General features: G+C 54.3%; 2 protein-coding genes across 2 annotated transcripts; one reads left to right on the top strand and one right to left on the bottom strand.

The window, feature by feature from the left end:
- Positions 1-1,321: 1,321 nt before the first annotated feature.
- On the bottom strand, positions 1,322-5,639 carry LOC135187767 (uncharacterized). The gene is made up of 3 exons (XM_064166780.1): positions 5,598-5,639; positions 4,612-5,479; positions 1,322-2,736 (listed from the first exon to the last, which is right to left on the bottom strand). The coding sequence occupies exons 1-3, from the start codon at positions 5,637-5,639 to the stop codon at positions 2,717-2,719; spliced, it is 930 nt and encodes a 309-aa protein (XP_064022850.1). The 3' UTR covers positions 1,322-2,716.
- On the top strand, positions 5,327-11,803 carry LHX1 (LIM homeobox 1). The gene is given in 6 exon segments (XM_064166168.1): positions 5,327-6,486; positions 7,737-7,963; positions 8,276-8,553; positions 9,259-9,424; positions 9,887-10,092; positions 10,094-11,803. Coding segments are annotated over 6 exon segments (1,221 nt in total). The 5' UTR covers positions 5,327-6,316; the 3' UTR covers positions 10,268-11,803.
- Positions 11,804-12,612: the final 809 nt, after the last annotated feature.

Genomic DNA, 12,612 nt, shown 5'->3' with positions numbered 1-12,612 from the left:
GTTTGCTTTAAATCATTGTGGATGCAGAGGTTGTCAGACAAGACAATTAGCATGGGGAAGGGGGAAAGTATTACCATCCATTATTTGCCATAACATGAATTTAAGCCCAGGAAGTCAAATGATAAAATATGTGATGAAAAGTGGTGGTGGCGGTGGGAGTGCCTCAATGAGTAATAGCCTTGGGCTTCTGAGCCTTGAACTTAACACGCTAAGTAAATCCCCGAGGTCAAAAAAAAGTAGGAAAATTGTTGCAGCTTGGGGAGATATATTTTAAACTTTGCAAAAGGTCCTTTGCAAAATCCACTGTGGGGTTGCAGGAGAGAGGCAGCTGCGGAGAGGCTGTGGAGACAATTGCAGGGCTTAAGAGTGGGGGGCTGCTGGCTTGGGTTTGTGGTTGGTTTTTTTCTGGAGTGAATAATATCAGCTAAGGTGAGGAGTGTGCTGAAGTGGAGTGATGAGTGAGCACAGACAAGGCTGGACGAGCCAGGGGTGCTTCGTGTTGCTGGGAGTGGGAGCTCAGCACGAAGGAGTGATGAGAACTGGCAGTATAAAACCCCCCAGCCTAAAACAATGGGGCTAAAGGAGGGCTGGGGGGGGATTCCCCCCCCTGCTCTGCTCTGCCACGCTTCCACGTCTTCCGCTTTAAAAGTCTTTCTCCCTTCCGAGCTGGCCATGTGGCTGAATTTATGGAGAGAGATGTTTTAGCAGAAATCCCCCCGAGTCTCCCATCAGCCCTAAATCCCCAGCCTGCTCTCCCTGGGAGACCTCATGACACAGAGCATGCCAAAACAGCTTCGTTTTGCCTATGCATTAGCAATCTATTTTACCTTTTTGACATCTCTCACACATAAAACCGTAAGAGAGAAATAAAATATCTGTCTCTGGGCGAAAATAAAGCTTTGCCTCCCTCCTGATCTATAGGATATAAAATAAAGCCATGGCTTTGATAGTGGCTTTTCCTTCTACTGGAGTTGCTTTTGCACACACGGAGACAATGAAGATGGATGAGCCGGGATCGCTGCATCCTCCTGGGGTTTGTTTCACCCTCTTTTTTTATCGTCTCCGCCCAGCCCCCCACCCCACCCCCACTCCCTCTTTACTTTTTGTTTTTCTTTTCTCTTTTACTTGTCTTTTATCTGCCCTTTTCTCTCTTTAACAATGTTAAGAATCCCCTTCAGTTCGCACACAACCGGCTTCTTACCTCAGCCAGTTCCCCACCTCGGGACTAGGTTCAGATACACCCCCCCACCACCACATCACCACCCCCAGCCCTTTTCTCATCTCCACCGGCATCTCTCAGTCAAAGCCAGAGAGGCACAGCTCGGATTTGTAATTGTTTATTAACTCTATTTCCCATCAGCAGTGCATGAGGTGACAACATTTAGCAACGTGGAGAGATAATAATCAAGGAGGAGTGGGGCGAGGGGGAACAACAACAACAAAAGGGTGCAGAAATTAAGGATGAATGGATCCTGTCCAGCACCCGGTTTATTTCATGGGATATTCTCCAGGCTTAATTGTATGTGAACTTCGATATTTGATGAGTATGCTAGTCAAATATATATTTGATCAAGCCGAGATGCTCTTCCTGAGGAGGAAAAGTTTTAGGGAGGTGGACATCCCATCCTCTCCGCCGATGTACCCGCCAGCACTACCCGGAACGGCAAGGGGATGCTCTGATCCGCTCCGGCTCTCCCGCTCCGGGAGCCCCGGGGAGGATCGGAGCATCCCCCACCGTTCCAGACGGCGTTTTCTCGGGATGCAGGGAGATCAAAGAGGGGGTTTAGCCTGCTTCCTTCGCCTCATCAGAGCACGGAGAAGCCCGGTAGCATTCTTGATCTCGGTTGCGGTCGTTGAGAAGGAAGGGGATGGAGGGGATTCGAATTAAATTGCAAAGACGCAATTCTTAGCGCAGAAATGGCAGGAAAAGTGTCTGTGCCAGGGCAGGAAGAAAGTTCTTTGCTTTTTTTGGAAGATGATGGGGATGAGGGGGATGTTCCCAGTGTGGGGTGAAGCGACTGCGGTGTTGCCACAGCACTGGTGCCCGGTAAAGGAGACCAAAATCCCATTACCCAGCGCAGCGGTGTAGAATAAAACGCCTGATGATAAACTGGGTGATGTTTAACTAAAAAAGCCGGGATCGACACCAATAAAATGCAAATTCAAACCCTCTTGGAAAGGGATTTCCCTCCACCCACCCACCACCACCCTTTTTATCTATCAGAGTTAAAGTAAATTTGAGGTATTTCATTTATTACTATTTTAATTTCTTTTTACCCTTTTAATTTTTGTTTGGTTAGGTTTTACTCTTTTTATTTCCCTTCTACTCTTTTAATTTCTCTCTCTTTCGGCACCGGCTCTGAAACTTTCTGGTCCTGGTTTTCCCCGGGGTTCCTCTCTCTCCTCGGGGGCTGGGAACCGGGAACGGACCTGGTTGAATTGCAAAATACAACGAAACTCCCCCCAAAAATAACTCCAACCCAGAGCCGTGCCCTCCGAGGGAGCCGCGGCAGTCCAGATAGCTCCGTGCTGGTCATTCCCATGGCAGGGGGTCGGCAGGATTTTTTTGCCCCCTCTCTTCAAATTCCGTGGATTCCCTTGACCCGCGAGGGTGCCCCATGTCGGGACATGCCGGTCCCTCGGGACAGAAGCGGATCGAGGGAGCTGGGTTATAGGGAGCTCTGTTGGGAGCGTGCTTGAATCGGCGCTGCCATTTTCACCCTACGGCGTCGGTGTCTGTGGGGAGGGGGATAGGGAGGAGAGATGGACTTAGAGCATGCCACGGTCCCCCCACCTCGGGGGAACAGTCCCCTCCCGAGAGTAGTTTGGGGGAATTTGCGTGTGGCGGGGCAGGCAGGGAGCCCCGCCGTTAAATCAGCCATGGACCCCGGGCCGAGGCGCTCCGCTCCCTCTCCGTAGATCTAGCGATGACGGAGACGGGACACAGCGGTCCCGTCCCCACGGAATCTGGCAGGGGGAGGGCGGGGGTGGGGCAGGAGACAACCAGATGCTGTCGCTACCTCCTGGGGAAAAAAAAACAACAACAAAAAAACCCCAAACCAACCCAAATCGCTGTGAAAAACTGGTGCTTGCTGGACATAAGATGCTCATCTCCTTCCCCTCATTCATCCCCAGCACCACATGTCACTTGGGGGCCCGCAGTCAAAGGGAAGCTGTCCCCTGACGGCAGCTCACAGCTGTCACCTTCCCGGGCGGCGGAGCGGGGCCGTCCGCACCGCCCCGGTCCCTCCGCTCCGCATGAGAAGCGGCCCATATGCGGGGGGACCGGGCAGGGGGGTAGAGTGGGATGGAGGAGGGGGGTGCCTGGGGGTCTATTGATCCCCGCAACCGGCGGCCAAGCAGACCAACAGCTGGGCAGGAGGGGCAGGGACGCAGAGAGCCCGACGCGGCCCCGACGGGGCCGTAATGGCCGGCTCGGAGAAAAAGGGAAACTTCGGGGGCGAGGTGGGGAGCAAATGGAGGACGCAGACCCGAGGCTTTTAAACACCCGCAGGAGCACCAAGGGACAACCTCAGGAACTGCTCCGCAGACCCCGCACCCCCTGCCAGCCCCATCCGCCACCGACAGGCAGGGCACGGGGCACCGGAGCGGGTTTCTTGAGTTTTTCCTTTTTCGTTTACAACTCCTAACTGACTGACTCACTTTCTGATTGGTTTTGGTTTGTTTTGATTTGGTTGTTTGTTGTCGGAGGGGTTGGTGGAGGGAGTGGTGATTGTTTTGGGGATTTGTTTGTTTGGGGGGTTTTTTGGTGATTCAGAAGGAGGAGGGAAACAGACGAGAGAGAAGTGTGGACGGTGCGTGAGAGTGCGGGATGCGGGGCGGGGGGGGGGCTTCTGCCATCACGCCCCGCGCTCGGTCCCGGTTCTCATCCGCATTTGTAACCCTGGGCTGTTTAATCTGGTATTTTCTTCCCAATTCTCCCTCAGTCAGTCGGGGAAGGTAGGAGCGAGGGCTCCGCCGCCGAGAGTCCGGGGTAGTCCCGGGGCTCTGCCCGAGTCTACCGGGAGGTGCCGCTTCGGCAGCTCCCGCCGGGCGGCAAAGAGAAATCACGTCCCTCTAACCGTCCCAGTACCGATCGACCCCCTGGAAGGCAAAAGCAAATCGATTTTCATTTGCTGCCCCCAAAAAAGGAAATGCCATAAAAGTGCATCACCAACGGTTGGAGTCGATCGGCTCCGGACGGGTGCTGCGAGCGCCGGTAACAGAACCGCTACGGAGTTAATGGCGTTTTCCTTCTGCTCACGATGGGCGGGCAGCCCCGGGACCCGCCGCCCCCTCCTCACCGACGCAGCCTCGCTTGGACCCCTCTAGGGCCTCGAGGTCGGCCTTTCCGGACCTTTTCTCCTGGGAAAAGTAAGCCGTCGGCGATGCGCTCCGCGCCCTCCACCCTCATGTGCCACCGTTAGTAATGGGGAGGAGACCTCTGCTCAACCGGGAACTCCTTGGACGCCGCTCCCCAGCGGTGCCGCCCTTCGGGTAGCAGAGACCAAGGCGTCCCTATAGCGGATTCTCCACCCAATGGGGGTGGTCCCAGAACCCGACGAACGATCCCGTTACCAAGTTCACCCACATTGCACCGACACAACCTACCCGCTGCACCGGCCCGAGCTGGGGAACGGTGCGTCCGTCGGTCCATTGGTGCGCGGCAGCGGGCCCTTGTCGGTTGTTCTGTCGGTGCAGTGCCGGCCTGATGCAACCTGTCCATCAGTCGGCCGATCTGTCTGTTGGTATACTGTGGATCGAGTGCTGTCTGTCTGTCTGTTTGTCCGTCGGTCTGTTGGTGCGCTGTGGGCCGAGTGCAGTCTGTCCGTCGGTCTGTCAGTGTACTGTGGGCCGTTTCGGTCTGTCCGTAGGTCGGTTTGTCGGTCTGCCAGTCTGTCGGTGCAAGTGCAAGCCGTGTGCGGTCTGTCGGTCGGTCTGACCGCCGTCGGTGAGTCTGTCGGTTCACTGCGGGCCCGTGTCTGTCGGTCCGTCCGTCGGTCCGTTCATGGCGGGTGCGGAGCGGCGGCGCCCCGGCGGCTCTATAAAGGGGCGCGGACGCCCCGTCCGGTGCTCGGCGGTCGGCGGCCGCTGTCGGAGGGGTGGGGTGGGGATGGGTGGGGGGTGTGTTGGAGAGATGGAGGGGGGGGGCTGGCAGCATCGGCGGCGCTGATTGGCCGAAGCGGGCGGTGACGTGGACGCGCGGTGCATAAGGCTGCGGGCGCGGGGCTGCCGGGAACATGCAGAGCGCCCAGCGCGGCCGGGACGGCGCGGGCAGCGCCGCGATCCTGCCCTCCGCCCGCCCTCCCCTCCCGCCCTCCCCCTCCGCTCCCGACACGGCACCACACGCCACACCGATACCGAGGGAGGTGGAACAAAAGCCGGTAGAGCCAGGCGATGCCGCGCCGGCTCGGTGGGAAAGCGGCCGGCCGCCGCGGGTAACGCGCGGGGGGTAGGCAGGAACCGGGCGCGACCGTATCTCCGAGACGTCGAGGGAAAGAGGAGAGGAGAGAGAGAGAGAGGACGGAGCGAGAAGCCGCGGAGCGTCTGAGCCCCCCCCTCCATCCATCCACCCACCGCACACACCCCCCACCCACCCGCGTAAGGACGGCGGCCCGCTCCGTGGTGCGTAGGGCCATGTCGCGACGGCGACAGGCAGAGCCCCTCTGACCGCTCTCGGGGCTCCATGTCCCCTTTTGTTATTTCTTTTTCTTTTTCTTTTTTTTGGTAATTTTTTTTTTCCTCCTTTGATTTCTTTTTGGGAAAAAGCACTTTGACTCCTGACTGCTCTACCTCAGACCTGAGAAAAACTCATCACGCTCGCTTTTTGGCGGTTGGTTGTTTGTTTTTTTTTTTCCCTTTATTTTTTTTCTTTTTTAATTTTAAAATTTTTAGTCCTTGTTGGTTTATTGTTGTTATTATTATTATTATTATTATCGTTGCTGTTGCGATTGGTAGCGGACGGGACTCTGCGATGGTGTGAAGCTCTGATCTCCTCGGGCTTCTGGGGTAGTTTCTCCTCTGTATCCCTCCTAGGACACTTCAACGAAGATTTTTTTTTTTCCCCCTTCTTCCTCCCTTTTTCTCCTCCTTTGCTTCTCCGAGGCTTTTTAAAACAAACACACGCGCACACACACAAAAATAATAATCAATCAAACAAACAAAAAAAGCAAACCTACGCCGGTGTCGTCTTTTTTTTTTTTTCAAACGATTTTGTTGGTTTTAATTAATTTTTTGGGGTGGTTTGGTTTTGTTTTGTTTTTGCTTGACACCTGGGAATCAACACCCCCCCCACCCTCAGAAATAACCAAAGACAATGGTTCACTGTGCAGGCTGCAAAAGGCCAATCTTGGACCGGTTTTTGTTGAATGTACTGGACAGGGCTTGGCATGTGAAGTGTGTTCAGTGCTGTGAATGTAAATGCAATTTGACAGAGAAATGCTTTTCGCGAGAAGGCAAGCTTTACTGCAAAAACGACTTCTTTCGGTGAGTACCGGCCCGCCCTGCCCGCAGCCCTACATCCTTCCCTTCCATTTCTCATCTTCCCTTTTCTCTTTTGTTTTGGTTTGTTGCGTGTTTTCCCCCTGTTTCTCAGACTAACCCACAAATGCCTCCTTTTTCCCCTCCGTGAGAACACTGTCGAACCCCCTGTTACTCCTCCGGGAGATATCCCGGAGAAGGGACCCGCCGGGCACCCTGTCGAGGCGCGGCCGCTCTCCGCGGGCACCGGCCGAGCTCAAGTTGCCCAAAGTTGCCTCGAAACTATTGACCGGGGGCGGTGCGGACCGGGCCCCGCTGCTGGCGGGCGAGCAGCCGGGGGCTGTTTCGGCCCCGGGCCTGCAGCACTTTGCCGAGGCTTCTCGGCGGGGCGTTACGCGACCGTGAGCGGACCGAAGCACAGTGATGTTTCCAGCACACCCGGAGCCCGCTACCGTCCCGGCGGGGAAGGCTTAGTGTGGCGAGGGTGCGAGCCTCGGCAGGCCCAGCGCTTCTCGCTAAGCCGACCCGAGGCTGCTCCGGAGGACAACGACCCACCTCTGCCACCCCCTCGGACTGAAAGAGAGGGGAGCGGGTAGTGACATTCATTCATCCCGACGGGTCCTGGAATAATTCCAGGCAGGGAGCGGGCCCCGGCCCGCCGGTACTGGCCGGAATGCCCGCAGAGCCTTCAGCCTTGCATGCCGGAGCGCTACCCCGAGCCCCACCGCTCCTCCTCGGACACGGTGACCGGCGCTACACCAGGTCTGGCTACCGGAAGCCCGATCCTGGCGGGGAGCGCAGCGCTGGAGGCTTCGGTGCCCGATGCGGGCCCGGGGCTCCCCGGCACCGGCCGAGCCTGGAGCGGCGGCTCCTCCAGCCAACACGCGGCCGTGGGCCATTAATAACGGATAAGGATTTCTGCGTGATGTTTGTTAGCGCGGCGTAAACCCATGTGCCGGGGTGCGGAGGGGCAGCCCCAGTGTTTAATCCATTCCGCAGCTCCTCATCAGCTACCCGCATCGCGTCCTTTCTTGTCTGATGTATTTAAATTCGGGTATTCGTTCTCTCGTTAACAGTGAGAGCGCTCGGTGGGGATGCGCCAGTTCATCTCGTTCCGTTGCGGGGCGAGCAGAGGCGACAGGGAAAAGAGCTGGGCCCGGTGGCACCAGGCGGCACCGGGCTGCGGGTGGTTCCCGGTAAAATCCCGCAGCTCTGATCCCCGCTCCCCGGCCTCTTCCTTCCCCCCCACCTCGCAGGTGTTTCGGGACCAAGTGTGCGGGCTGTGCCCAGGGCATCTCCCCCAGCGACCTGGTCCGCAGGGCGCGGAGCAAAGTGTTCCACTTGAACTGTTTTACGTGTATGATGTGTAACAAGCAACTCTCTACCGGCGAGGAGCTCTACATCATCGACGAAAACAAGTTCGTCTGCAAAGAAGATTACCTAAACAACAGCAATACTGCCAAAGAAAACAGCCTGCATTCAGGTGAGGGAGCGCGGCCGGAGGGGTGCAGAGCGGGAACGCGCCCAGCCTCGGTTTCTTCCGAGGTCAGCCCGGTCCTCTTCTCTCCCTTCTTTCTCCTCTATTTATTTCTCCTCTCCTTTCTTTGTACTCCCTCTTTTCTTATATCTTTTCTCATCTCTGTTTCTATTCTGTCTTTTCTCCCTTTTCCCTTTCCTTCCCCTCTCCCATGCACTCTCTCCTCTCCCCGGGTCGTTCCTCAGCCCGTCCCCCGCGATCGGTATTTCCACCCCAGCTGCCCCCGGGCTGACCGTGACCCGGTTTACCCTCCCATAGCCACCACCGGCAGTGACCCCAGCCTGTCCCCCGACTCCCAAGACCCTTCCCAAGACGATGCCAAGGACTCGGAAAGCGCCAACGTGTCCGACAAGGAAACGGGCAGCAACGAAAACGACGACCAGAACCTGGGGGCCAAGCGACGGGGCCCTCGCACCACCATCAAAGCCAAACAGCTAGAGACTCTGAAAGCCGCCTTCGCGGCCACCCCAAAACCCACCCGGCACATCAGGGAGCAGCTGGCACAAGAGACCGGCCTCAACATGCGGGTCATCCAGGTACCGAGCTCCCACCGCACTCCGGGGACACCGGGCACGGCTTTGCACGCTGCTGGGAATGCAGGACTGTGGAGGGACAGACCCTCGGCAGCCCCCGCACCGCAGGGCCGGGGGAAGCTCTGTCGTCGTTTCAAATCGTGCTTTATGGGGACGGCCCCGTCGGCGGGGCAGAGCTGTGGGTTTCTTACAGAAAGTCCTAAAGAAGCTGGAAATGGCATCGAAATTAATAACCAGAAATGTGAGGGGTTAATGGAGAAATCAGGGGGGCAAGGCGCGGGGATTGCGGGGAGGTTTATAAACCCGCGGCGCTGAGGGTAATGGGGGGTTAAAGGACCATTAAGGACGAGGTTAGATTGGAGAGGCTCAGTGTGAGGGTAATTAGGAGTAAGCTCGTCAGGGTAATCAGAATTAACTCAATCATTCTTGACCTGCAGCCTGCAGGCGCCGGGAAACTGGGTTCATGTGTGGGGGCTCGGCCCCGTTTGAAACGAGGCGGGTGGGGACACGGGATGCGCCAGACCGGGGTCTCCCGAACAAAAGAGGTCCTGGGGAGCTCTGAGAGGGGATGTCGAGGTGGGAGCGGTTGTCGTTCCACGGCGGCTCCGTCGGAGACACGGGGTGGCGGCGCGTCCCGAGCTGCCGTGAGCGGGACCCCCACGGCCGCGGCTCCCCTTAAGCGCCGATTTTCTGCCGCCGCTGGCCCAGGTCTGGTTCCAGAACCGGCGCTCCAAGGAGCGGCGCATGAAGCAGCTGAGCGCGCTGGGTGCGCGGCGCCACGCCTTCTTCCGCAGCCCGCGCAGGATGCGGCCGCTGGTCGATCGGCTAGAGCCCGGAGAGCTCATCCCCAACGGACCCTTCTCCTTCTACGGAGGTGGGTTAACGTGCTCCCCATCCCTGCTCCATCCTCCTCTTCCTCGTGCTCGGGCTCTTTGCTCCGTCTCCGGAGCCGTGTGATGCCATCCGAACCCACCCAGCCCTGCCCGGAGTCCGGTTTCCTAGCTCCTCGGGGGTTGCTTGCTTGCTCCTCGGGCGTTATTTCTTTGCTCCCGGGGGTTCTTGGAGAGATCCGTTTCCTTTCATGGAATCGTAGAACCGGTTCAGTTGGAAAAAAGCCTTTAAGGGCATAGGCACCATTGCGGTGTTCCCCTGCTGCTGCAATAAGGGATGTCTGGGAATGAGCCAGAGCCCAACCAAGCCATCAGCTCAGTCTCTTTTTGGGGTCAACCAGCTCTGGGTGACACTTTGTGGCACCCACTCAAAACGCTCTCCTGTCTTTTCTACCCTGTTCCTTTGCCTGTGCGTCACCTTCCCTCTGTCTCTCCTTGTCCTCCAGATTATCAGAGTGAGTATTACGGCCCTGGAAGCAATTATGATTTCTTCCCACAAGGACCTCCTTCATCTCAAGCGCAGACCCCCGTGGACCTCCCGTTCGTGCCCTCCTCAGGGCCATCAGGCACTCCCCTGGGGGCCATGGACCACCCCCTGCCCGGACATCACCCCTCCAGTGAGGCTCAGCGCTTCACTGACATCATGTCGCACCCCCCCAGGAGACTCACCCAGTCCCGAACCCAACCTGCCCGGGTCCTTGCACTCCATGTCTGCGGAAGTCTTTGGTCCCAGCCCTCCTTTTTCTTCGATATCCGTCAACGGTGGTGCTAACTATGGCAATCACTTGTCACATCCACCAGAAATGAACGAAGCAGCTGTGTGGTAGCTTTAAAACAAACTGGGTCTAAGTAAGTGATGATCATCTAGTCTGCTTATTGTTATGGTGTACAGAAATGAATACATATAACATCTCTCCTGCCCTAAGACAATATTTCCTTGGGAACGAACTGAATCCAAATCGCTCCAAGGCAAGCTTTGCTCTAGACCAGGACAATCTTCATGTTATGGTTGTATCAGACAAGCAAGGGGACTCTTTTTGTACCATTGACAAAGAAACTGGTGAAGCTGTGCAGTACACTGCTGCCAATGCCGTAGGATGGCGTTAAGTTTGATTACCCTCTTTGGATGTCATCCTAAAGAGCCACAATCCTTAGAAACTTCTCGTTTTAAAAACAAACAAACAGAATTAATAACTGAATGAAGGAAAGGTCAAAGAAAAAGGGGGAGAAAAAGCCTCAAGAACTCTAGCGGTCCCGGTTAAGGATGGTTCTGGCACTCTGAATTTGTTCATTTTTGTCTCTCAGAAAGCTCGACAACAAGAAACTCTTTTTAGCTGCAGCCATCTCAGCCTGCTGACGATCAGGTGGGACAACTTTCTTTTTGGTTTTTGGTTTTTGTTCGTTTGTCTCTTTTGTTTCCGTTCTGTTTTTTGCGAGAATAGCAAATGCTAAATGTTAAAGCCCTCAGCACCAACTCTTCTACCTTCACAAAGCTACACGTACAAAAGCCTCCTCATCATAGCAAGGGTCACCACCCAGACCTCTAACGAAAATGACTTGAAAAAACAAAAACAAAAACAAAAACAAAAACAAAAAAAACCACAAAGTATTCTACCTTCACAGAGAGAGAGAGAGAGAGAGAAAAGCTAAACAAAAAGACTCTATTGAACTAAAAAAAAAAACAGTCAACTGTTTACGTCTAACGTTAAATTCAGGAGCTCAATGTTTTACTAATAAATCCTGTTTTAGAACCTCTTGTTCAAGAAAAAAAAAAAAAAAAGAAGCAAAATATTTTGAGCAACCAACCAAAATCGTTCGTTTTTTCCCTTTTCTGTCGATGTTCTGATTGCAGGGCTTGTGGTTCACTGTGCTAGTTTGTAAAAAGGTGTTGTTTACAGAAGGCAAAGACAAACCCCCCCACAAAACCCAGACAGTTGCCAAATAAAGTAAGTCGATAGCACAACTACTGTAAGGTGCTTTGCACCAGCAACCCCAGAAGGTATTTAAAAAGTGTTAACAACAAACAGACATCTTTGCTAATTTTTAGTCCTGTTGAACATTCATGGGATTGTTAATATGACTTATATAGACCCACACAGGTTTTATTTTTGTGTCTTTAAAATAATGAAGAAAAAAAAAAGTCCAAAATATTTAAATTTTATGGTCAAATATGCAGTCAACAGCTGCTACTTTTTTTTTTCCCCCTTTATATATTAAATTTTCTCATATGTCTTTTATTGTTCTAATAAACCTAAGCTTGTGTGACCTCCAGTGCATATTAGACCATTCACTGTATGAAAGGAAACATGTTGGATAAAATTTGTGCGTTTTTAATAAAATTAGAAAATCTGATGTTTAGATAACTTGTGTTTCATTCGATGTTTTAAGCTAGTTTTATTTTGGATCCCCCCCCCCCCCCCCCCCCCCCCCCCCCCCGCCAACCCTGAGTAAAAAGAGCCGCGGGAAAAGGCCGATCCCCGCTACTGGCCCCGGGCCGCTCTCTTCCTTCGCTGGAAGCCTGAAGCCTGCTGTCGATGCGGCTGGCGGTCAGTGGCAGCTCCACCGCGCTCCCCGCCCGCAGCCTGGGCCGGGGAAGAACAGACGATCCCTGCACCTTAAACTCTGAAAGGGGAGAGTGATCCAACCGCCAGGCAGCTCAACCGTCTGTGCTCTGTGCCGAGGGAAAAGCCTTCTCCAGAGGCTGAGTTTATGCCTAAACAGAACAGCATTGCAAATGTGAAACACTTGCAGAGATGCCACTTGAATCGATCTGAGTTTGCTGAAATTAATTCTCCAAAGGTAATTTATTTCTATTCCCCCCCACCCTGGTTGGATGGTTTTGAACAGAGCATAACCTGAGTGTCATCACAGTAATTTTAATCCCTTTATTTCAAGCTGATGCAAAGTCAATTGTTTAATAGTGTCTGCAGTAGATGAAGTTCTCTGAAGGGCAGCGGGGGCGAATGCTTTGCTTTGCTCTAGGCTGATACTAATGTTCTTGGTGAAAAATGAAACAAAGGTCTGCAGCCTCGTGAAATGAGAGCTGGTTTAATTCTAAATGATCGCAGCGTCCCAAATCCGCAGCTCTTCAAAACTCTCACTGATCCGGACAGGACCTGTGTTAGAAGCGAAAGAATTTGGTTTGGCTCTGGAAGGTCAAATCCTGGTTTAA

This window comes from Pogoniulus pusillus, chromosome 27 (assembly GCF_015220805.1).
Source record: "Pogoniulus pusillus isolate bPogPus1 chromosome 27, bPogPus1.pri, whole genome shotgun sequence".
Lineage (NCBI taxonomy): Eukaryota > Metazoa > Chordata > Aves > Piciformes > Lybiidae > Pogoniulus > Pogoniulus pusillus.
Note: the sequence above shows the minus strand (reverse complement) of the source record. Positions and strands in the feature narration are given on the sequence as shown.

Coding starts and splice junctions, on each gene's coding strand:
- LOC135187767 (XM_064166780.1), bottom strand. CDS start 5,639: ATGGCCCTACGCACCACGGAGCGGGCCGCCGTCCTTACGCGG. Junction 5,480..5,597: donor GGGCCGCCGTCCTTACGCGG/GTGGGTGGGGGG, acceptor GACGTCTCGGAG/ATACGGTCGCGCCCGGTTCC. Junction 2,737..4,611: donor AGCTCGGGCCGGTGCAGCGG/GTAGGTTGTGTC, acceptor CCCTCCCCACAG/ACACCGACGCCGTAGGGTGA.